Source organism: Clarias gariepinus, chromosome 25 (genome assembly GCF_024256425.1).
Source record: "Clarias gariepinus isolate MV-2021 ecotype Netherlands chromosome 25, CGAR_prim_01v2, whole genome shotgun sequence".
NCBI lineage: Eukaryota > Metazoa > Chordata > Actinopteri > Siluriformes > Clariidae > Clarias > Clarias gariepinus.
Window position 1 is genome coordinate 18,139,606 of NC_071124.1, and position 24,830 is coordinate 18,164,435.

The 24,830-nt window shown below is 38.7% G+C and overlaps 1 protein-coding gene across 2 annotated transcripts; it reads right to left on the reverse strand.

The window, feature by feature from the left end:
- Positions 1-7,271: 7,271 nt before the first annotated feature.
- shda (Src homology 2 domain containing transforming protein D, a) lies at positions 7,272-23,801 on the reverse strand. Of its 2 annotated transcripts, XM_053486742.1 has the most exons (8): positions 23,673-23,795; positions 22,841-22,904; positions 19,472-19,805; positions 15,499-15,652; positions 14,896-15,105; positions 12,996-13,167; positions 12,535-12,654; positions 7,272-9,026 (listed from the first exon to the last, which is right to left on the reverse strand). In XM_053486742.1, exons 3-8 carry the CDS (start codon positions 19,799-19,801, stop codon positions 8,840-8,842), a joined length of 1,173 nt encoding a protein of 390 aa, XP_053342717.1. In that variant the 5' UTR covers positions 19,802-19,805; positions 22,841-22,904; positions 23,673-23,795; the 3' UTR covers positions 7,272-8,839. The 2 variants fall into 2 exon arrangements, with proteins under 2 accessions (XP_053342717.1, XP_053342716.1); XM_053486741.1 differs by lacking the exon at positions 22,841-22,904 and having other exon boundaries at positions 23,673-23,801.
- Between the last annotated feature and the right edge of the window lie 1,029 nt (positions 23,802-24,830).

A 24,830-nucleotide genomic window follows, 5' to 3' on the forward strand; every position in this document is an offset into this window, starting at 1 on the left:
AAATTTTAGGCCGTAATACTGTATGTCTGATCTGATGATAAGTAAAAACACAAACATACGAAACCATAATGAACTACTTATTAACTACATAATGAGCTACTGACCCTCCAGAAGAACTGTGGCAGATTGGCTAAGATGTTCAGGAAACTTACCATGCAATAACCCTTGTACATTTTTACAAATTCTACCTGGGACTAATATTTTTAAGCAAATGTCTGTGACATCAAATATTGACTTTTAACATGGTTAATTTTTTTAAGGCGTGTCTGCTTTACAGCATTTCTTTGCATGTGCCTAAGACTTTTGCCACACTAATAACCATATAGAATATATATAACTCTAAAAAAAAAAAAAGAAGCATACAAATCCCAGACATGGCACTAAAGTGATTTTCAAGTCAGTTTTGACAAAAATGTTAAAACAAACCTTTTTTCTTTAGAATATGATATAAAGATTTGTAAAAGATGTGACATAGACAGAAAACACCTTGAGAACTGTATTATGTATTATGCCCTATGTTGAACAGTAATGCGATACCACTTATGACCAGCAGGGGGGAGTAAAACGCAACCTGTCACTAAGCTGTGCTCAGGTTTCCTTTCACAATGGGTTTTCACAAAAACAATGAAATAAAGTCCTGACCTGTATTTTAACTGCTATTTATATTGAGCTCATTTAAATAACTAATAGCTCATTAGTAACACATAAAAGTATATCAGGCCTTGTCCTGGGCTGGCAGAGACAAAATGGAGGAACAGAGAACGCCTCATTAAACACAGTGTGACGTTACCTTGAATGAAACCGCTGGAGTTCTGCTGCTGTCTAACAAAGAAACGTAACATTTAATTCCCAATTTCTGTCATCACTCTTTTCTTACAGACTTTAAAGCAGAGGCTTCTATATGACCTACCTGATAATTGATAGTTGATAGTCCCGGGGGTTGCTATGGTAACAAAGTGACGCGTGGAGGTGAAGCTTCAGGTTCAGGTGAATTAATGATCATAAAGCTGTGGTGATTAATAATTAGACAAACCAACAAACCCCTGGTTAATGATATTCAATGTAATCACATTTATTATTATTATTATTATTATTATTTTATAAATTTTACCAAGTGAAATATTCCTGAATCTCATCGAACCTATCTATAATTTCTTAAATAAGATTCTGAAGATTACTGTCGCCTTGCACCTCCAGGGTCCTGGTGCGATTCCCGGCCAGGTTCGATGATTTGTTACTAGAACAAGACCTTTTTCGCTTGCCTTGTAATTTCACTAAAAATAAGTTCACAGTCCAAAGACATATAGATTAGGCTAATTGGCGTTCTCAAATTGCTCGTTGTGTGTGTGTGTGTGGCCTGCGATGGATTGGCATCCCAAGGCGTACCCTGCTTTGTGCTCTAAGTCTCCTGGAATAGGCTCCAGGCCCCCGTAACCCTGAATAAAGCGGAATAGATGATGAGTGAGTGATGGGTTTACTAGAAATAAGCTTAATAATCAAATATTTGGCTTGTTGTAATCTTATCTTAAAAAATTGTAAATACATACAGTAGGTAGGTAGGTTTTTGCTTAAGTGGTTAGCACCATTGCCTTGCACCTTCAGGGTCTGAGTTTGATTCCTTCTTCGAGTCTGTGTGCATGGAGTTTGCATGTTATCCTCGTGCTTGGTGGGTTTCCTCCAGGTACTCCGGTTTCTCCCATAGTCCAAAAACATGCAGATTAGGCTAATTGACGTTCCCAAATTGCCTGAATGAAAACGTGTGTATGAAAACGATGGATTGGCATGCTATCCAGGGTGTACCCTACCTCATGCCCTAGAAGCCCTGCGATAGGCTCCAGGCTCCTGTGACCCTGTAGACTGGATAAAGTGGTAATTTTTTTAAGCATATTAATATTATTATTATAATTAGTAGTAGTTATTAGTAGTTTATACTTTGTTCAGTGAACTAGTTTTTGGGCTTTTGTAATGTAGCCTATGTTTTTTTTTTTATCCCTGATCTAAATAATTACCAAATAATGTAAATGATCAGAATTAAGTATTAAGTACTATCATTTTACATAACTTTAGGCGATATTAAATGAACAATAATACACTCTGACGGTGGTAAACTTGATTGTTAGCATGGTTCAGGCATATACAGTGGCACTTTTGTAGTCTGCAATTTGAGAGCTATGACTGGGGCAGGTGGGGTACGATTGGTGTCCAGGGAAAAGTGGATGGGGGTTTCCCTTTAGGAACTGCCCTGACCTTCAGTAAATGCAAGATGAAATTTGAAGCTTCGCCGAAAGCCACCAGGTCAGAGGTCTTAAGGAAACTGTTGAACGAGGTCTTAAGAGTCTCATTCATTGCGAGCAGCTGAAGAATGGCATCTTATACCATATTGCAATTACATATCTGTTACAATTTACTCACAGTGGATCTACCTCAAAATACGAACAGTGTTTTCCAAATACTCTAGCTTTCTTGGTTATTTTTCCCATGTTCTAAGGCTTAGCTCATTCTCCTAGACACATCAAACACATTATATATACACAGTCATGTCAATTAGTATTTAATTTGACTTAATTGTGTCCAATTACACATAGGTGGACACTATTTACTTATTAGGTGACTTCTGAAGGTAATTGGTTTCACAGGATGTTAGTCAGAGTAAAGGGGTCTGAATACAAAGGCACACCACACTTTTCAGATTTTTATTTGTAAAAAATTGGGAAAACAATTTTATCATTTCCCTTTGACTTCACAGTTTTGTGCCACTTTTTGTTAGTCTATTTTATAAAATCCCAATACAATAAATGTACCTTTGTGGTTTTTAACGTGACGAAATGTGGAAAAGTTTTAGAGATATGAATATTTTTGCAAGGCATTGTAGGTCTCTTCAGTCTGTGGTCTAATTTTGGCCCAGTCACTTGCACTGACACCTGTTCGGACTGCACGTCGAGAGTTCTTATGAACAGCTGTTCCTTTTCACTATGTCTGTATGTCTATCCAACAATCCATGAATGTAAATGTGAAACTATTGGGGCAGATGTTAAGTATATTATCAAGATAGGCGACAAATGAATTATAACATGCATTAAAGTACAACCAGGTATTAGGCGACTTGCCACAACAACTTGTCTGCACCTCGGGATATATTTCACGAAGACTGGAATGCCATAAATCCAAAATATTTTTCAGATTGGGTAAAAATGTGCTTTCAGTGACTTTGACCTTCGCATGCTTGTTGGTGCACGATGTGCTGGTTTTTGTATTTCAGAAACTTCTGGATTTTTTCACACACACAACCATCTTTAAGAGATATACATAGAATAATGTGAGAATAAAACACATACCATAAACAGAAAGGTGGAATGTTAAGAGTTCAGATGCTAATGGCAAGACTAGCCCTTAATATTGAGAGATAGGAAGGCTATAGTTATTCAAATAATCACTCTTTACAAGCAAGTAGAAAAGCTAAACTGGAAATCTAAGCAAGGCTCTAGCTCAGTGAGACCAGTCAGCTAGAGACTGAAAAAAGACTCTAGGCGAATGTTTCTTCATTGTGATATTTGATCTGAACACCAACTGAATCCGCGTGATTTTATGTATTCCGTTACTGCTTTAACTGGATCTTTCTTATGATTGCTTTTTTTGCTTTCTATTATAACTGCTTTAGATTTTATTTGATTAAAACACACTATATATGAGCTGAAACACTGTATATATCCTCTTGGGAAACCTGAGCATTCTTAAACTTGACCCAAGTGTGTGAAGAAATCAGAAATCAGAAGCATAGCATTTGGGTCATTAATCTAATTATTTTCCCTTTTAAAAATTAAAAGGCCGTTAAATTATGGGTCCTTTAAAGTTAATATCACATGTAATACAACACCTCGTTTAAATACATGGCATAATTTCATTCTGACTTTCCTATGAAACATGCGAGACTGGACTGAATCCGATGCTACTGTTGCCATGGTAACCACAGCCGCTTCCGTGGCTATTTTGGAGTTTTCTGTGACCCGTCACTGATGAAATGTTCCTGCTCTTTCAGCTTCAGTGCACTCTACATTTCACACCTGCTCTTCCACAGCAGGCAGCCAAAACACATACACACACAAACAAAACTAGAAAACCCATAACCGTAAACTGTGTAAAACTTAGTTCCAGGATCTTGAATGTCTTCAGGAGCTTGAATATATTTTCTCAGTTGCCATTTCGAGCCATGAAGGCACTTTGGATTGCGAAATCCAAGACACAATCACGCTTAGACAATACTAGGAAGTGACATGTATAAACATTTTCCAGCAATGTTTAGGTCGTCTAGGAAAAAGGAGGGAAAGCAGGCACTCTCCTCAGTGTAGTAAATCCACGCCCTTCTCTCCATCGCTTAGAACACTAACAATGCAACACACAGAGTCGGGTTCACATGGGAGCCACACAGCCGTGACCCATTTTTCTGTATGCATTGCGTTTTAGAGGAACAGACTGAGACTCTGGCTAGAAATCATATTTAAAAATCCAAGCTCTGAGTTACATTCGGTCCAAAAATGTGAGGCAAAATAATATATTTTTTAAAAAAGCTTATTTTATTCAAAAGAAACAAATTACAGAAAGTCAGTAGAAGTAGTCAGTCATCATAATCAAGCACAACTACAGTGTAGTTCTCTAATATTACACTCTGCAACAGAGTAGATCTTGTGACAATGCTAGTGTGTGCCATAAGTCTAATAGCTTAAAGGTATCCTTAGTGTTTTCCAACATAATCTTCTTTTATTGCATGTCTGGTGTATAGCAATTGCACCATCATTTTTGACATACAACAAAACAAAAAGTTTAGTCACATCTTACTTTTAACAGTTGTCTAGGGGCAGTTGTTGGGGGAAATCGATGTCGATTTATGCAAAAAGCTGATGAATCTCTTCGGGGATGTTTCACGGTGTGCATCAATGCGGTGACTCACAGCTGTGCCGCTGTTCGTCATAACACACTCATCCTCATGCAGCATTGCTTAAATAATGCCAAGTTCATATTCATTCATTCTTTTTTAAGGAAGAAATTCAACAAACCCAATTCTGTCCAGTACAATGCTTTTTGAGATAGTGTCAAGTAAACAGGAATATTTTACTGTATAAATGGTGGAAAAAAATTCATAAGAAAAGCTTTGGCATTAAAGGACCTTTACTGTTAAAATGTCATGGTTGTAGTTTAGAATTTAATTTACATTGAGTTTAACATCTGCCCTTAGACTCCTATTGTACTGCCTGGCCAAAAAAGGTATACACTCAAGATTTTATTTTGTCATCTTTAGCTTTGTGTAAAAATGATCATGCTCTTAGAACCACTCTTTCACCAAATTCCGTCCAGAGTCCTGGAATATGCCCCGTGCCATTAGGGAAGAAAAACAAATTTTATTGCTACATAATGTTGCTGAATCTAAACCTGATCAACTGAAGCAACCCCAAATCATAACGCTTTAGTCCCAATTCTGAGAGTTCTCATCATATATTTTTTCCTGTTTATTTTTTACTAGGCAACTTCAAGTGTTTAAGTGATTTCCATTCATGATTTTTCCCCCAATCACATTTCGGCACCGTCTTTCCAGTTTTAAAGGGTTTTTAACTCAGTTCCAGCAAGTTAAAATCTCCTTAGTTGTTTTCTTTGCTTGATGCAACACAATAATTTGACTGCTTTGACTTTTTTGGTCAGGCAGGAAAACCCCAAAAAACTGTTGTTCTCTCAAAACTTTCAGCTATAATAATAATTATTATTATATTAATAATATCACACATTCTACACATGCAGTAGGTTGAGATTAGGTTTAAAAACATCAGTCTATACCTTTAGCTCCACAGCTGTGAGGATTTATGTGAGTTGTGATTGAAAAATTGAAACTAATCTTAATCAGGAAATAGGTATAAATATTGAATTTCTACAACAGATATCTTGTCAGCTTTTTACTTTCTCAGTCTGAAGCCTCAACTGTCTTTAACACAAAACATACTAATATTCTCCATGAACCACAGGCTTCAGATGACAAAACTAAGTTTCACCTGATGGGGAAACGGTGTCAGATGAAGGAGGAGTGAATATTACTCAAAGTGAATCTCATAACATCAGGCAGTATTCACCCACATGCCCTTCAGATTTCAAAATTGTTTCTATTGCTCCTATTTACAGAGAAGTTCAACTAAAATGTAAACCATACAACCACAACAAAGGAAGTGTTACTGGTGCTCACGTGTTCAGCAGTGTTTATCAGTGTAAGTGTGACTTTTCTAGCTGATCAAGTGCCGCCCTTGCGGAAGCGGTGGCTTCCTTTCTCCTGCTTCAAAGAATGGAAATTGTTGGCATACAAAGGAAGTGTGCGACTCTACTGTTCTCAGCTCTGGAGAGGTGAAGATTGCTCTTCCAATTTGCACCTTCCTCTAAAATCACGCCTGAGTCACTGCCTCCGGCGCACGCGGTGATGTGCTAGGGCGCTCAGCTGCACGAGGGAAAGACATTCCACACGTTCCACAGCTGTTGCCTGGTTTCCTTTAACACTATGTCTTATTAGTCTATTGTCAGAAACCACAGTGGCTTCGAAAAACTCCAAAATGGAATATTGGCAATCATATATTATCCTATAAGCAACATAGGGGAAATTAACACTTAAAATAATAATAATAATAATAATAATAATAATAATAAATGTACACTTACATACTGTACATTCTCTGCATGATCTGTCATGTCTTTGTAAACACAGTCATCTCTCCCACTCATGAGAAACTTTTTTGAATTTTTTTTTATCTATTTCTTTGATTTGTGTTAATTGCCCCTATGTATGAAGACTTTTGAGACCGTCTTGTATGTCTTCTATACTTGACAGGGATGCATCAATACCTCTTTAATCATGTTTGTTGTATTTTCAGTTAATCGATACCAATATTGATACTGAAACGAGTAACCAACTTAATACTTAGCCATCATGGAACATTATGTTGGCTGCTGATCCAAACAATTAGCTCTTAGTGTTGAGATTTATCTATGGTGTTTAAATGTTATCTTTAATATAGAGAATGAGGCTGACCTGAATGTACAGAGCAGCATTAGTAAGAGTGCTCATTAAAAAAAAAAAAAATTATATATATATGAATTAACATAGAAAGAGACCAAGTGAAAACCAGTTATGTACAGTACTGTGCAAAAGTCTTAGGCACCAGATTATATGCTGTAACAATTTTGTTATACATGTTTATCATGTCTGCATAATTATTTACACAATCATTCAGTATTTAAAAGAACTTAAAAATAATATATACAAGACCAAAAAATATAAAAAGAATAAAAATATAGTACATGACAGACTAGTTTTCAGATGGAAACAAAAAACCTAATGTACGCTCCTGGGATTTGCATAGGAATAGAAAAGAGCGAGTGTGACAAAGTTACCAGAAGAACTCATCTTCTCCAGCAAGCTCAGTAAAACCTAACAGGTGTTTTACTTATAGTTCTGTGCAAAAGTCTTGGGCACATACAAAAATATGGCAGAAGCAAAATATGCTTCTGAAAACATTTCTGCATAAAAGAAACTTCTATAAAGAGCAATAAAGATTAATAAAATAGAGTCAATATTTGGAGTGAAAACTCATTGCTTGAAATCAGGAGTTTTAGACACAGATTTGTACAGTTTTATAAGAAAACAGCTGTTAGGTTTTACTGAGCTTGCTGGAGAATATGAGTTCTCCTGGTAACTTCGTCACACTCGCTTCTTCTTTCTTTACAGTCATGCATATTATTCTCCTGTAATGTTAGTTATTAATTCATTTTTAAGTTCTATATGGAACTACTAAATGATTTTGTACATAATTATGCAGACATGATAAACATATATAACAAAATTGGTACAGCATATAATATGGTGCCTAAGACTTTTGCACAGCACTGTGTACTATATGTATATCACGGCTCGCTGAATTGAAGTGCAGGAAATTTGTAGGCCTGTTCACCTCAGGAGCCGTGTATTGCAGGAGGATGTTTTGTACACCAGGGTTACTTTACATAGAGTCACATGACGATAGAACACTTTTAAGTACAAGTATTAATATTGATCAGAGATGGCGGGGTGGAAGGAACGATTCAGTTACGTACGTACTGCAAGTCAGTTCCTAGTATTGATGCATCCCTTAGTCACTCATATCTTACTATTTAGCTATCCGGACGCGATTTTGCCAACAGCAGAGGCAGAGAAAGGTACAAGTACAAGGACCTACAGTTCGATAGTGTTTAGGTCATGCTAATATCAGTGTGTAAGTCTTGCGAAGGGATTTCTTATAGAGCATGTATAAATCCATACTTCCAATTTTTACATTTTTGTAAAAATTCTATTAAAGAAACAGTCTAATAAAGGACTAGTTGCAAAGGCAAACAACGCACTGTATTCAAGTCATTCTTATACCACAGTTTTGTGCAAGTCACATAGTGTAAAGGGCATTTAAAAGCACGACAACGAGTGTAGTGTCAAATGTATTCAAATAACCTACGGCATCATTCCAGCCCTCACGTTAATATTCATTAAAATGTTAAATTTCCAACCTGCAGAATAATTCAGAGCAGATTCAAAAACGATTCGTGGCAAGAAAAAAAAAAAAAGTCATCCATTATTAAAATTCACACATAACCCTACACATTTCATCAAATACAAAGCGCTACTGCAAGCTGACCAAGATCAGACCCTGAGTGTATATATATAAGTACGAACATGTGAGTGTGTGAGTGTTCTAAGCAACAACAACAAAAAAAATAAGTTTAAGCCTGTGTGTGTGTGTCTGTGAGTGAGTGTGGAGGGGCCAGTGTGCAGCTGTGCATGTTCTCAGAGTGTCTGGACCACCACCGGGAAGAGGAGAGAGAGGTGTTCTGCACCCCTGATGGGTAGCTTGTGGGTGGTGTAGTAGTGGATGACCTCTGGGATTGTGTCGAAAGGGGGGCTGTTCTCGCCGAGGATGTACTTCCCATCGCGTGACTGAGAGAACTTCATATGCATGAAGCCGTGACAGCTCCTGAAAAGACAGTAAGAAATGCAACACCCACTAGTGAATAATTAAACAAGAAAGGGGGAAAAAAAAACAACAACAACACATAGACAGAGACGGATGGAAGAGAAGAGAGAGGAAAAAAAAAACTATGAGGAACAAATGCATGGCTGACAAGACCTCGCCCCATAACCTCATATCTAAAAATAATTTGAATGGAATGTGCCTGCAGTTATAAGTAATCGATTCGGGTAGAAAGCCCTGACAAGAAAACACAAACATGTTAAAACACGCTTTGAAGAAACGAGTGTTAATGGCTCTATATAAACAAACTCAGAGACGAGTAATGTTTAAGCAAATAGCAGGCATTTCGCCTCTGAATGTTGGCTCTGTCGAGGAGTAGCTTTAGGAGTATTCTTCTCTCGGTATGCTGGCAGCTTCGGGAGAGGGAGCGCAGAGGATGGGGGAGGAGGAGGAGGAGGAAGAGAAGAAAGCAAGGTCAAACGGAGGAAAAAGGAGGGTGGGTGAAAGAAGACAGAAAAATGGATGAATGGGGGGAAAAAAAATGTACAGCACTAATAATTTTCTACACTTAATTTTACTGGGTTACCCAGAGGTCATACAGATGCTTTTGGTTTTCTAAGGACAGGATTGGGCTTTTGCATGGCAACAAGGCAGTGAATAATATTTTAACACTGTGCCAGATGAAATAAACTAAGGCAGTGAACACAGAGTATGAGCTTTATATTAATATGGGTAGTAATTCCTATATTTTGATTACATTTCCTAGTATCAGAGGAAAAGAAAAGAACTAGACTTTAGATTTTTATAACCGTGAGAGAACAAACAAATCATCATCATCATCATCATCACACGCCAGCTCATTTACATCAATCAGTATCATACATTAACCTTAGACACAACATCACAACAACTGTCAGGAGCCTCCGCTAAGACAGACAGAGAGAAAGAGGGTAGGAATGTGAGACACCAAGCTGTTGGCAAGTTTCTCCATTCTTTATTTCAGTCCTGGTCATGTTAGAGAGTGATATATTAGTTAAGCCCTCTGCTGACATGATCTGTATCTCTTTAACCTCTAAATCACCAGTCACCACCCGATACGATATTCAATTTATATTGTGATTCTCCACGCACCATGATTTTATATGAATATCACGTTTCTATATGATTTTTTTTCGATTTGTTGTAAAACAAAAAGTTTTTATATCTCAAAAATCTTATTAGCTTTATTCAACAGTGTCGGAGCTGAACTGAAAATGAGTAATTATGTGTTGCCCATTTCTTATAGCAGTAGTTTTCACACCTAAAAAACTGCATTTAAACCATACAAACTAACTTCAAATACAAGAGTTTAACATGTAAGTTTAAATTAAATGAAAAAAAAAAAAAAAGGTACATTCTATTGAGCAACATGCATCTTTACTATGTCACCTGGCATAACGGTTATTTCTAAACGAACTTAGCAAGTAATTCATTCTTACCACACGGAATGCCAGTGTGTGAATGGTTTAGCGTGCACTACCTGTAGGATTATAAAGAAACGCCTCAATTACCGACTCGTATACCTCTAAAGTGTCAAAATTCCACTTGACAATGAGTACATGTTGATCAGTTGCGGGCACATGCGGCTTCTAACGTGATTTTTAATACTAATTTGCGCTTGAGGTGTTTTGAGACTGGTGTATAGTGAGTGGGTTTGTAAAATAATTCGCCTGCAGAGTTTAGACAATAAGGCTGATTGGAAACACGACTTTTGATAATGTAACGCAATAAAAATGTGTTTCTGTTGCACCACTCCGACACTCGTGCACGCAGCACAGAATTTGTCATATCTGAGGCTGAGCGGTCTGAAAACCAACCAGTTTAATGATTGGCTGATCAATCTGTGCTTGTCTGTTATAAATATTAAAATATATATAAAAAATACTAAAATATAAAAAATAACTGACAATAAACTACATTTTTTTTAAACAGTACAAAATAGTCATCTGTCAAAGGCGTCAACTGACACCAGAGCCTGGAGTCCACAAAGCATAACACAGTCTAAGTGTGAAGACTGTAAAGTGCCTGGCTTTGACATCTGTCACAATGCAGCCAGTCTGTGTCCTCTGTCGAAGCCAACCTGCATCACTCGTCTGTTATGCTCAATTTGAGCCCCAACAAATTTCACAGCTTCTACGGAAAACCTTATGACACAATTTGAATTCCCCTTGGTGGAGTCTATAGAACATCTGAAGAACTTAAGCGGCTTTGAAGACACGCTAAGACATCACTCTGACACAGTACACAATATGAAACAAAGCAAGGCTCGAGATGAAAAGAGTCCAGATGTCCTTGCTGCTTACTTCTTTGTGGACATCTGGTCAGGATTAACTGGTGATTTAGCAGACGTGTGATGATTAACACGCAATAACAGCAGTGGCTTAAAACTTTGTGAGTGAATCAGTAGAGAAACAAATTGCGAGAGAGAGAAACAAAAAGGACGCGAGAGGCGCTGGGGCGTTTTCACATTAGACACGATTGATTTTTATTGTACCCAGGAATGATTGTGTACCCTGCCCCACTCCCCCGCTGGCCAGCATTCACATTATTACTTCTCTCCGTACATGGGTACACAGATTTACATTCACCGAAACAAATCGTGGCACCAACTTGGTTTGTGAGCGGCCATTAAACAAAGAGAAGAAGAAAACAAGGAAATTAACTTTTACGGCTAAAAATAAATAAATTAATCAATCAAGAACAATCATCTTATGTGTCTTCTTACTTCATCAGCTACGGCTGTCTTGGTCAGGAGAAGAGACTGACATGCTACATGACGTGACATTCTACGCTTAGAATACGTTAGATTGCCTTTTGTATCCATTTTGATCCGTGCCAGAGTACGCTGTACTTTTTGATTTGGCCACGGTTCCCGAGCCTGCAATTATTGTGTTCTCACTGATCAAAATGAACCAGACTTTGGGGTCAAGTGTTCTCAGGAAATGATCCCAGGCCCTAATGTGAAACGCCCTGATTTGCCTTGTACCCAAGACTGCATACGCTGTTACCATTGTAGATTGACTTTCTGAAGAAAAGAATAATAAATGCACATAATGCTTGGAAGACACCAAGATACCCGTAGCACCATAGCATCACAACCCGCGGGCAAAGACCTGGCCTTCAAATAGATCCCATTTATCACCTGTGAGATTCGGTAGACAAACAAGTTGATCCATTGAGGCCCGCCTCATACCCCAAAATACCCAAAAGAACCACTGCTAAAAACCTGGTGCCAGACACCACATTACAGAGGTAATTTAGAGAGATGCCTCGTCAGGCCAGAGCCACCCTGATGGCACAAAGAAAACCTACACAGTATTGGGCATAATGGTTTGCGTTGAAATTTACGGATGTGTATATTAAAAGATAAACAAGCACCGAGTTAGTGTTACTAAAGCACAAGAAGACAAGGTGAAAAGGTGTGCTATCCAAAGGAATATATAAAGGGAAAAAAACACCACCTATGTAGTACCTGAGGGAGAGAGAGTAGTCGTTTCTGCTTGTCTGACTGTTCCTCACCAGGTAGCTGCACTCTTTACACAGTGTCAGCAGACTCTCAGCTTCAGAGCGCGTCAATGCCCCGTGGTACCACCTACAAGAGCATTGCAAAGGTACTGCATTGAATACAAAATAGGTGGCCTGCTGGTTTCCTCAACCAAAAAAGAAAAGAAGAAAAAAGTACTTTTCTCTCAATTTTTGATATTTGGATGTGTATGTACAAACAAAAAAAATTAATTCCATGGCTGTTTTCTTTAGGCATAAAATTACAAACTCGCTTTTCTCCTTGTGTGACCTCATATAAGAAGGTACCCTTTCCCTTGACTTCCTGCTCAGCTCTGGTATTCTCTGGAATGTAACATGACTAATTCAGATGAGCATTCAGTCAACCTGAGAGAAAAAAAAAGAAGAAAGACTGTTTTATATCATACTTACACTTGCTGTTCCAGAGGTAATACAGGGTCCACCCTTTCCCCCAGGAGGTCACCGGGTTTGCGTAGACTGGTGACCTTGCTGGATGGAGGACTGGTTCGGGACCCTCCAGTTCTCCTGTGCTGGTCCGTGTGGGGCAGTGTGGAGCGCTCCCAATCGCCACCATCAAACTGTACTAAAAAACAAAGACAGCAACAACAAAAAAATATCTATCACAATCATTCACAAACAAGACTTGCACAATTACAGGAGCTCGGCTGGGAGTTATCGCCACATTTTCCGTACGGTCCTCATCTATCTCCTAGCTATTTCCACATGTTTGGCAATTAAAGATGTTCCTGGGAGGCCAGCATCTGAGACAAGTAGCACTCCGATCATGGCTCTAATGTACTTAGAAAATGTTTGATAGTATCTAAGCACTAGTGAAACACTGGGATAAGTACATTGGTGTAGCGGGAGATAATATAGAGAAATACAGAGCTTTTACTATCATAACTGTGCTCTATTATTCTGCACAATCAAAAGTTCCGGTTTGACTTGAATGCCCATCATATTTGTCTTTATTCCGCACAATCAAAAGTCCAGTTTTTTTCTGACTAAGACTTAATCAGTATAATTCCATCGGTTTTGTACCTTTAAAACCCTTCTTGTACTTAGTATGTAATTTCTCTTTCCCTGTTACACACACACACACACACACACACACACACAGGCTTAGATTTTTTTTTTCTTTCAACAATATTTTTATTGATTTTAAACAGGGATATAACAGGGTAAACATGTAATGTTTCAATATACTGTAAATTGTATAACCCCCTTATAAACCCTATAGCACCCACCCCAACCCTCCCTGACCCCAAGCCAGCTTTACATGCATAAGAAAGGCTAGACGCCTGGCATTTAAAAAAAGAAGAAAAACGAAAAAAAAAAAAAAAAAAAAAAGAATATGGAGCTGGAGGTTTTTTGGTTCTGCATGCAAAAAAAGCGAAAAGAAAAACAGACAAACAATTAAATAAGAAGGGAATCAAACTATAAATGTATATGTAAAAAGGGAAGGAAGTGCCCCTACACCTGTTGAAATTTCAAGTCTGAATAACGGATTGAGTAGTGAATCTTCTCCAGGAACAAACAGGACATAATATCTCTGAGCCACTGGGCGTGAGTGGGTGACGGGGAATCCTTCCACTTGAATAAAAGAGAACGCCTGGCCAGGAGTGTCGCAGAAGATAACAAACGCTGTTTAGCTGGAGTTGGATGCTTATCTTCCTCTCCAATGACACCAAAAAGAGCGATCAGAGGGTCTGGTTCAAGGTTGCATATCAATATGTACGACAAGGTTTTAAAAACATCCCTCCAGAATTTTTCCAAATTTGGGCATGTCCAGTACATAAGCTTAGAATTTTTTTGTCCCATTTTTTAAGTGACTAATTTACTTCCAAAATACAGCATCAACGTATGGGTTTTAGGGCTAGCCTATTCATTCTATTTATTTCCAAAATAAATGAGCAACCGCTGTGAACAAGTCCCTTTCTGATCCTGCCGTGACTGACAGTCCTGGAGTACTGTCAGTCCGATTTAATACTCTTGATCTGATAGAAAGCCCGTGTCTGCTCTCTCAGCTGCGAGCAGAAGAATCTGCGTGTTTTTTTGGCTCTTAATAAATTATGAGACTGGTACAGAAACAATCTGAGTAAGATGAGAAGCCATTAAGAAGCTTAAGTTTACACTGCAAAGAAATCAAAAAGTAGAAAAACTTTCTGGTTGAAAAGCTTAAGTTAAATATTAAACAGTTCTCTTTAAAAGAGTTTGTACCTGATATTATCACTTGTTAGCTGTAGCTGTGTCATGTGTATTTTTAGTTTGTATTTGAAGAAGTGCTACATCAGGTTATGACGAGGCTCACCAGCTAATGCTTTGGAGATGTTTTCCTTCTTCCACTCCCAGGGCTGGTCATACTCGTCTGCAGGCCTCTCGTCGTCCTGGGGCAGCCGGCTCTCCCTTTCATCATCTAGGAAAGCAGTCTTGTAGTGTCCACGCTCTTCATACGGACTGTCGTAGAGCAGTGGGCTCGCCCGGGAGACAGTCCGGCCATGCTCCGAGCCGTGCTGCAGCTCTGCAGGGAAACATAACTAGTTGTTGGCTTTATGAAATGTCTTATTTATATAGGAAAAGACTTACGTAATAGGAAGGGAAGATGAGTGGATATCAAGTGACCGACAGTATGGTTTTAAGTTTTATTGATTGATTTAAAATCATTTCATATCTTATTAAACTAGATAGTGATTTCCTTTAAAAAAAATAATAAAAAATTGTCTCACTTGAATCAAACTGACAATGTGAAATTTAACTTGTGCCCTTAAAGCATCCCCTATCCGACTGAAATACACCCTGTTTTTATAACTCATGTCCTCCCAAAGCTCGGCCTAATCTCTCCTCCCTTCAATGCTATTTCCACTAAATGTATTTTTGTGCTTCGGGCAGCTTCGTAATAGTGAAAGCAGCTAACCTGTAATGACTCTCTGGGCCTCGAAAGGTTCCATGTAACTGCTGCTGTTTTCTACAGAACTAGACTCCCAGCCAAGATGGACCCGAGGGTCTGGACGAGCATCGAATGGGTCTGAATAATCCGTGTCTCCAACTGCTGGAGCGGATGGAACAACCTAGGGGGGGGTGAGGGAGAGAGAGAGACAGAGGGAAAGATTAAGCACTGTCTGTGAACAAAAGATTGATGGGACAACAGAAGACTATGGGGGTGGGTGAGGGTTAAGCGCTGCCTCAGGGTTGTTGATTAACACAAAAGGTAAAAAGAAGGAAAAAAGAAAGAAAGAAGGAAATTCTTAGCCTTATAGCTTATACTGTTTAGGACTAGCTTTAAAAGCCACGTAGGAGTAATAAGAGTGCAAAGGCGCTGCTGTTAAGTACAGCTTATGAACAAAGGAAAAGATATGAAAGAGATTGATTAGTGTCAGCGCTTAATGATGATGTGGTGTGCCAGTGTTTACTTTTGCCTGATTAAGACTACTAGGGGTTTTAAAAGCTCCTTGTGTGCCTGAGCCCTTTTTCATCTCCAAAGCAATCTGATCCAATTTGGGCAATGTTGCATGCAGCTCACGAGAGATTAGAGCCAGTTTTTAGCCACTTTTCAAATGCATGCTTGCTTTAGCCAAAGGCTGCTGTTGTTGCTCATCATGCTCCACTTCTGTTGTAACAACTAGGTCTTTCCTTATTACTGATATCTGAATAATCAACCTAAGAGAGTGGCTCAGTGCACGGCTGACTTCACAACAGTCAGTAACAATGCTCATTCGCTTTAGCTCAAAATCCAAAGCCTGGAATGACATCGGTTTTGTTCAGAATACAGTAAGAGCTCAAACATGCTCGATCCTGTTTGTGATATATAGTTTACCTTCTTAAAACTACTTAGAAATCTAAAGCAAATCCTACCAAGTGGATTTTTTTTTTATTATTGGTGATGATGGTTTAAGCAGTATGACCTGGCAATAATATTGACATAAAACTTTACTAAGATCTCAATTACAGATTAAATGGTGGCAGCTGATTAGATATTTAAGATTTTAATCTACGATTCTACTATGTTGTATGTAACTTCACTCAGTGTTAAATTGCATCATGTTGTTGAGATGCTATTCGTAAGAAAAGGACTGAAGAACAGGCAAGGGTTGAGGGATGCATTCTAGAAGAAAGCATGAGAGGGTTGAGACCTGGCTGGAGTACAGCTCGGGTGTGACGACCACTTAATGGTGACCCCTCGAGTAAGAATTCCATAGTTAATGGTTGGGGTGTGTTTTCTTCCGTTTTCCTTTGTTGGAGTGATAAGTTATAAACTTTATTCTAAAACACAGCATAAGCACTCACTTTGTCTTGGCTATGCTGATCTTAGACATTACTTGTTTAATTGTAAAATGTTCATATGACTGATATAGGTCAAAAATTATCCGCACTCTGGTTATATTAAAACTACTTTTATCAGTGCTTTCCGTACAAGTCTACCATTTCCCCACTGTATAGGTGTGAACGTGTTACATCAGTTCATTTGTAACTGCGGTGCGAGCAAAAAGGGATGCCCCACATGTGATTTGCATGAAAGAAGAGCAGCGTGCAGCGATTCATTTTTTTTTTTTGTGGTCTGAGGGTGAACCTGGTGCCATTATTTATCAAAGGCATTGTGAGCTGTATGGAGAATTTTTTTTTTATCGTGAAGAAATGTGTATAAATGGATAAAGAAGCTCAAGGAAGGTCGGTTGCCATCAAGAATGACCCAAATGGAACGGGTCTGTATGGAAGGGAAGCATCCTCAATCGCTGACAAAGAAAAAGTTAAAAAGTCAAGTACAAGGTGGAAAATTTACAGTTTTCTGGGATTCTCGAGGGCCGGTATTGGAACATTATCAAAAATAGGTTCAACAATCAACAGTGCTCGTTACAGTGAGATGCTTATTGAAGAGCTGAAGCCTAAACTTTAGATTAAACGCAAAGGACTGATATCTGATGGTGCTGTGATCTTGCATGACAATACATGTTCAGACACTTCTGCCCACACTGTTGACCCTCTGTTTTTATGTGTTAAAACATTCTCTCTACAGTCCTGATCTCGCTCCATCAGACTTTTACCTGTTTGGTTCCCTGAAAGCAGCCCTATGAGAATTAAGATTCACTTCTGATAAAGAATTGAGAACAGCGGCGCATTTGTGGCTCGCAGCTCAGCCTAAAACACTTTTTTAAATGAGGGAATACGAAAGCTTGTTGGCAGATGAGCAAAGTGTATTAAGAAGTCAAAAGATTGTCAAAAAATGATGTATTTGTCTTTTTTTTTTATTTATTTAAATAAATTTTACAGCCAGGATAAGGATAACTTCTGACTCCCCCTCATATTAAATCTAACTCTTCTAACTTGGTTGGTCTAATGATCGTGAATTACAGAGCCTTTGGACTAACGAGGGGAAAACTGCATGCTCAGATCAAACATATTCACAAGCACAAGAGTGAAAATGTTCTTGGGGCATAAAGAATATTTGCATAATTTAAAAAAAGTGAGCAAATGTATTACAGCTACAGGTCACACATTTAATCCGGAGACAAAATACTACTTTAGGATTTAGGCTTCACAAGCCTACTGTGCATCTCTAGAATTTGAAATAATAAAGCTTGGCATGCATACGGTTTCATCTCTGATCAAACAGGTTCCTTGTTTCTTTTCCGGGTGGATGTTCCTCAAAGCAACTTGCAAAGTCAATTTAACTGTATGCAAAAAAATAAGACTAATTATGTCATTTCTAGAATAAAAAAAAAAAAACCCACCTTGTTTCCTCCCCCTGCCATCACCCTGAGAAGACAGTTTTATTAGAGCTGAGGGATAGAGAAGATGGATGGAGCCAAATACAAAACAATCCCAAAAGAAAAAACTGTTCCAGCATGAGGCCACATTTTCACCATAGGAACTTTTTTTAGGAACACAGGAAAGCAATTTACTATAAATTACACCTCCTGTTTCGGTTTCTATCTGCAGATCAAGAATGCCTTCGGTAGTACCTGCCCTGCTGGTCACTACAAGCTTTATAGAAGGACTCTTATCCAGAATTTTGTCTGAGAAAACCCCTAAGCTTAGCTACCAAAACAATTACTGAACCAGAGGTGGCACAGCATGAGTCAAACATTTTCATAGGCAAAAACGTTTCTAGGTACTTGTTATCCGAAGCATGAAGCAAAAAAGGTTCAAAGACTGAGCTTCCTTTGTGTGTCTTCAGAGCCGAGGGAGAACAAAAATGAGGACATGAACAGAGACGGTCACGGCTGTATTGTGGAAGTGCAAAGCAGGAACTCGTGTAGCTCTTGTTTAGTTTAAGAAGCTTTTAATTGTTGGGGAAGTTTGTTGTGTGACTCAATGTTCCTTGAGGACCATAAAAACTTTCCGGCAAACACATGCAACAGTGAATGTACACCAGGATAACTGATATCTAAGCCCTCATTTAATGTAACCTCAGGATGTATATACTTTTGCTAGTATTTCGACCCACCGGATAGACCTTATCGTTTTATGAGGAGGTTTACGGGTAATGGATCAAAATTAATTGCGTCTTAAGCAGAAATCCCACATCATAGCACCCTGGATCGAGCAGCCCAGTGTGGAAAATAATAAAGCCTCTTACTAAAACAATAATCTTCAACCTTAAAGCCAAAAGACCAGACACAACACAGACTGAGCTACCACAATCGATGCCACTGTACTGCTGTAGGCTTTTACATCGCATCTGTTACTAAGCGCCTGTTTAAGTGCATTATAAATGTAATTTATAAGCTACATTAAGACTCTGCTTCAACCTTAATAGCTCTAGTGCACTACCATTAGGCTGACGTATACTTTGCCCAGGCGATTTTTCATTAAAGTAAACTTTCAAACTGCCTAATAGGCCACACAAGGTCAGAGTGAGCGACGAGTCGATTAAGAAAATGAGGACGTACGGGTATGTGAGGCTCCTCGAATGAGACGATGCCCAGTGGGATCTTGCAGCGGTTAAATTCCTGAGATTCCACTTTTATCAGTCTGTGCTTAGGAGAGATGATCTTGACCTCCATGCCATTGGGCAAAACCGTCCCGAATGCAGGAAAGAGGTCAGAGGTCCCCGAGCCATTATGTGCTCGGTTCGAGGGTTCATACGGATCTTCAAAGTCCAAGTCTTTTTGGGCACGGTAGGCGCGAAGTATCTCGCTCTCTGTGTAATCGGGCTTGGGCGGCTGCGGAGGACCTTTCTTGCTGCCAAAATTCAAGTAATCTTTCAGCCACTTTGCCATGGGTCTGTGCAGGGAGATAGAGAGAGAGAGAGAGAAAGAGAAAGATTTTTTTTCCAGACAGTCGTCTTTGTTCTTGCACGCTGATTACTGTGTATCTTGCACATATTTTCTAGTTTACACCATTCTGCATACTTGTCTTAAAACTGCTGGTGTATGTCCAGATAAATTCTTGTAAAATCTTGTGTGGCAGAATGAAGGAATAAAACACGACCAGGCGTGCTGCTATAGGAAAGTAAATCAAACATGAAATACCACTCTAAAAATCATTATTTTCCAGCATGTTTATACCAGCATGTCCTGAAGTGTTTTATTCCTGTCAGACCTCATTTAATGCTATTAATATTTTTGTTTAATAATAATGAAAAACATATATGTTTTGCCTGTTTCTATTCCATATCTATTAATACAATTTATATTGTGAAACAACGCTAAACAAGTTAAGTTCTCTCCAAGGTAATTACATAAGATAAATAAATAAAATAATAATAAATAAATAAAAACAACAACAACAATAATAAAAATAATAATAATAATAATAATAATGATGAAGAAGCTTGGCATGTAACAGCATAACCTCACAAGGTTTGAATACAAAACACTGCAGACTCTTAACAAGTTTGTTAAGCCAGCTTCTTAGGAAAGGAAAATTATAATTACAACATAGATTATTTTTTCTTTTTACCTGTGGAGTGTTCACCAAAGAAGATGCTTTTTTTTTCTCTAAACAACAATATATTTGAAATTGGGATAGGAAGCACCAGTGGTCACCAAATACTATATTATTCACTACACGATTCTGTTAGCATCACGTTTTCTTACATATTTCTTTTGTGAGACAGCGTATTTCAACACCAACTCCAAAAACTCCTTTTTTCAATTAATTTATAGATGTTCGCATTTAAACTACTAAAATGTAAAAAAACCTAATTGAATCGGTACCCAGGTACTGCAATTCTATTGTATCGGCTGGTCCCTGGTGATCCCTATTCCTAGTACTGCTGCACCCCTACTCACTCGTATCTTACTATTGACCCAACGGACACTGTTTTTGCCTACAGTAAAAGATATAGAACATAGGGGTAGAAGTTACAAGCTACAGTTTGATGGTGTTTAGGACATGCTAATATCAGGGTGTCAGTCTAGCGAGAGCATTCTTATAAAGTGCATTTTAACGTACAATATAAATCCATACTTCCATCATTTGTAAAAAAAAATTCTGTTAAAGAAACAGTCTGATAGAGGACTAGTTGCAAAGGAAAGCTGAATGAAAGTCATTCTATCTCACAGTTTTGTTCAAGTTACATAGTGTAAAGAGCATGAAAAGGGGCTGTATTAGGAGGTCCCTGGTGATTCCCACCCCAAATACAGTAATTTTGAAAAAATAAGTCGCTGTAGTGATACATGAATTGCCATGCAAAAGAATTGTGTAATAACTGAGCCGATTTACCTAATCTCTAATATGAATATAGGCAAAATATAAACCTTTTATCCTGAAACTATTGGTTCATAAAGTATAAGAGATGACATAGACGTTACAGGAAAATAATTATCGCCTGCGTAAATGCGTGAAGAGGATTCTTTTGCAGTAACCTATTAACAGCTCCATCCTGTCTCATCCCTTATATAACAGCAGATCTGATAACAGTTTTACTTCTACCCAAGAGACAACTGTTACAGCTTCTAATTTGTTAAAGAATAAGAATTTATACTTTTAACTGTTTGTAATGATATTTACTGTTACTGCTGCTGATTATTTTTTGATGTTAAAGAAGGCTGATAAACAATTTCTAGCCAATCAAAATCAAGCATTTAACAGCACTAATTTACATCTTGCAAAAGTTAAAAACAGACAGGAGCAATGCATGTTGTTTTGTAATCCTGTGCTAAACTGTAAACCGCAAATAATGATATTTTTTACATACTGTATATATTTTAATACCTCTCAGATCACCATTACATTTTTTCTAAATCCTGTGTAGATTATATATTTTATGGTTCTATTTTATTTTGTAACTTTTGTATATTCAAACCTAACTTTTTAGGGAGGATTTTTACTCACTCACTGATTAATTGCTTATACAGGGTCACAGGAGACTTAGGGCACGAAGAACGGTACACCCTGGTACGTTACATCCCACTCACATTCACACACTATGAAATGCCAATTAGCCTAATCTTCATGTCTTTAGACTGTGGGAGAAAACCCACAAATCACAGGTAGAACATTCAAACTCCATTCTCCACAGACCTGAGGTGAGAATAGAACTCGGACCTTTGAGGCGCAAGGCGGCTGTGCTAACCACTAAGCCACAGTGCTCCTTATTATTTTTTTTGCCGATCGGCACATTGGGCGACCAACACCCCTCATCTCCCTGGAGATACATCCGTCGTTTGGCAGGGTTGGGTTGACAGCTTGACAGCCGATTGTATCTGAGCACTTGGGGTGAAGGACATTGCTCAAGAATCCAAAAGTGGCAGCTCGGTGGTGGAGAGGCTGGAACTGGGCACCTCCTGATCAAGTCCAACCACCAAGCTATCCTTGCCCCATGGATTTAAACCTTTTTCATTTATTTTAATTTTACCTTCCAAAGTTTTAATGTAGTCTCTACTGCAAATTTTATTTTCATTGTAGCTAAATCTATTCTCAGTTAATCATCGTCTATATCGATTTATCCTGAATACAGAGTCGCGGGAGCTTGGAGCCTATCCCAGGGTACACACTACAGGAATTTCGGGAAGTAATCTGCATGCCTTCGGACTGTGAGAAGAACATGCAAATGCCATGCACACAGACCCGAGATGGGACTCGAACCCGGACCCTGGAGGTGCGAGGCGACAATGCTAACCACTACGCCCCTGTGCCACACTATTCTATTCTACCTTTCCATTTTAGGTGACAGAAAGTGATATAAGCATCGCATTGCACATCATACTGTGTATAATTGTGTACTGTACATGACAAATACAATTTGATTTCTCATTACAGTTTGTAATTGCATTGATTACAGTTAAATGCATTGTACAATCAAGGTTTGCTACCTTTAATGCAACCGAAACATCGATGCCTCAGAACATGAAACTCACTTCAAATGTGCATGTTCGTCTATAAAATAAAAAGAAGGAAGAAGGAAACTCTTAGCACACTGGTACACAAACACACTGTAGAGTATTGACTTAAATCCCTCCAGAGCTCAGCCCAACCCTGTGCATTCCTTCCTTATCGCCATGCACTTGATGTATTATGTTTTCCCTCGTGGTATTTCTAAACGTGCACTAATTTCTCCTAAAATTAAAGACACGTTCATGAACACAGCCTGCAGGAAGTTTCTCTTGAGTGTTAATAAAGCTGCTAATCTGCTAGGCTAGCTAAAAACAACTTGTATGCATGCACTGTACCTTGACCCGTAATAACGTTCAATGACCAACCTCTGACAAACCTTTTTTTTTTTTTTTTTTTTTTTTTTAAAGGAATTGCTAGGAATAGTCATAATTAAAAAAAGAAAAGCACTCTTAATTGCTTGAATTAGTTTGTTATCTCTTTAGCAAGTCTGTTAGCTATAAGCTTATATTATTCTCACAACTAGCCAGCAACAAGCTAGCACAGGGCTGTGCTTACTCAGAGCAGACAAAAAAACGAGACAATACGGTTTATTTCAAAAGTAATAGTAATAAATGATATTAAATGTTAATTTCTCGAACAGTTGGGATTAACAAACTTGCTAATTATATAAAAAGTCTATAAATCCCTAACCTGAATTCGCTATTGTTGAGAGCTGGACGGTTAGCCCTCCCCCCTCCTCCTTCCCCCCTCAGCCTACAATTAGACTACCGTTAGATTTCTGATAAAACCCACTTCACTTCACATACTCACCAACGCCTTGGCGATGAATTAAAAGAAAGATGGAAGCTATAAATGAAACAGCCTGGTATCCATGCACACGCAGAGGAGGATGAGAGTGTGTGTGAGAGAGTGAGAGTGTGTGTGTGCCTCTGGTTTAATGAGTAACGCGTTATGGCAGGCAGCTGCCTCTCTCCAGTAGGCAGGGACTTGTAGGAAAGCCCACAGGCTCGCTTTTGTTCTCAACTGTGTGCTATCTGATCAAATATTCATCACATATTCCTAATTTTATAAGTTTCACGAGATTCCCTCCGTGGTGAGGACATTTATCGGTCCCTAAAGATACCACACACTTTTAATGGCTGTGTAAATTAAACATAAGGACTAGGACTAGAGGGACACCAGTGAGACTATAACAAATATCTATTTTAGTGCTCATGGAATTCATAATCAGTTGTCGCCTTGAACCTCTAGGATCTTGGTTCGATTCCCACCTTGGGGTCGGTGTGCATGGTGTTCTTCTCTGGGGACTCCGGTTTCCTTCCACAATCCAAAGACATGCAGCTTAGACCTAACGGCGTTCCCAAATTGCACATAATTGTTGAATATGTGCACCCTGGAATGGACTGGCAAAGTGTACCCCGCCTCGTGTCCAAAGTCTCCTGGGATAGGCTCCAGCCCTCTGACCCCCTGCGTGTCTTTGGACTGTGGGATGAAAACCCACCAAGCACGGAGAGAACATGGGAAATGCGCGCGCGCGCACACACACACAAACCCGAGGTGCGAATCAAACCCACACACTAGAGATGCAAGACAAGTGCTAACCACTAAACCACCTGCCACTCATCTCTGTACAGCACCTTTAATATGCATTTTCACCAGGAAAAATTTGATCTAATGATAAGTGATTTCTTTCATTCATTTACATTCACTTTATCCTAGTATACCTACTACCTAGTAGTTGATTTTAGCACACCCCACCTTTGAGACCAGGAATATTCAGAAAAAAGACAATGCAGCATCAGGAGTCAAGCATGTTAGAGGAGAGTGGTGCCATTTTATGGAGGGATACCTAGAGTCTTTCGACATGAATTATTGACATGACATTCATTTACTGAGCAGATGCTTTTATCCAGTGTGACTGAGCAGGTCAGGGTTAAGGACCTCACTCAAATCTCCAAAGACATCTCT

Bases quoted from the DNA above. Each gene is read 5' to 3' on its own strand.
- shda (XM_053486741.1), bottom strand. From the start codon at position 19,801: ATGGCAAAGTGGCTGAAAGATTACTTGAATTTTGGCAGCAAGAAAGGT. The intron at 13,168-14,895 runs GTGAGCCTCGTC...TTTGTTTTTTAG, and splicing joins CATCTCCAAAGCATTAGCTG to TACAGTTTGATGGTGGCGAT. The intron at 12,655-12,995 runs GTAAGTATGATA...ATGCTCTTGTAG, and splicing joins TTACCTCTGGAACAGCAAGT to GTGGTACCACGGGGCATTGA.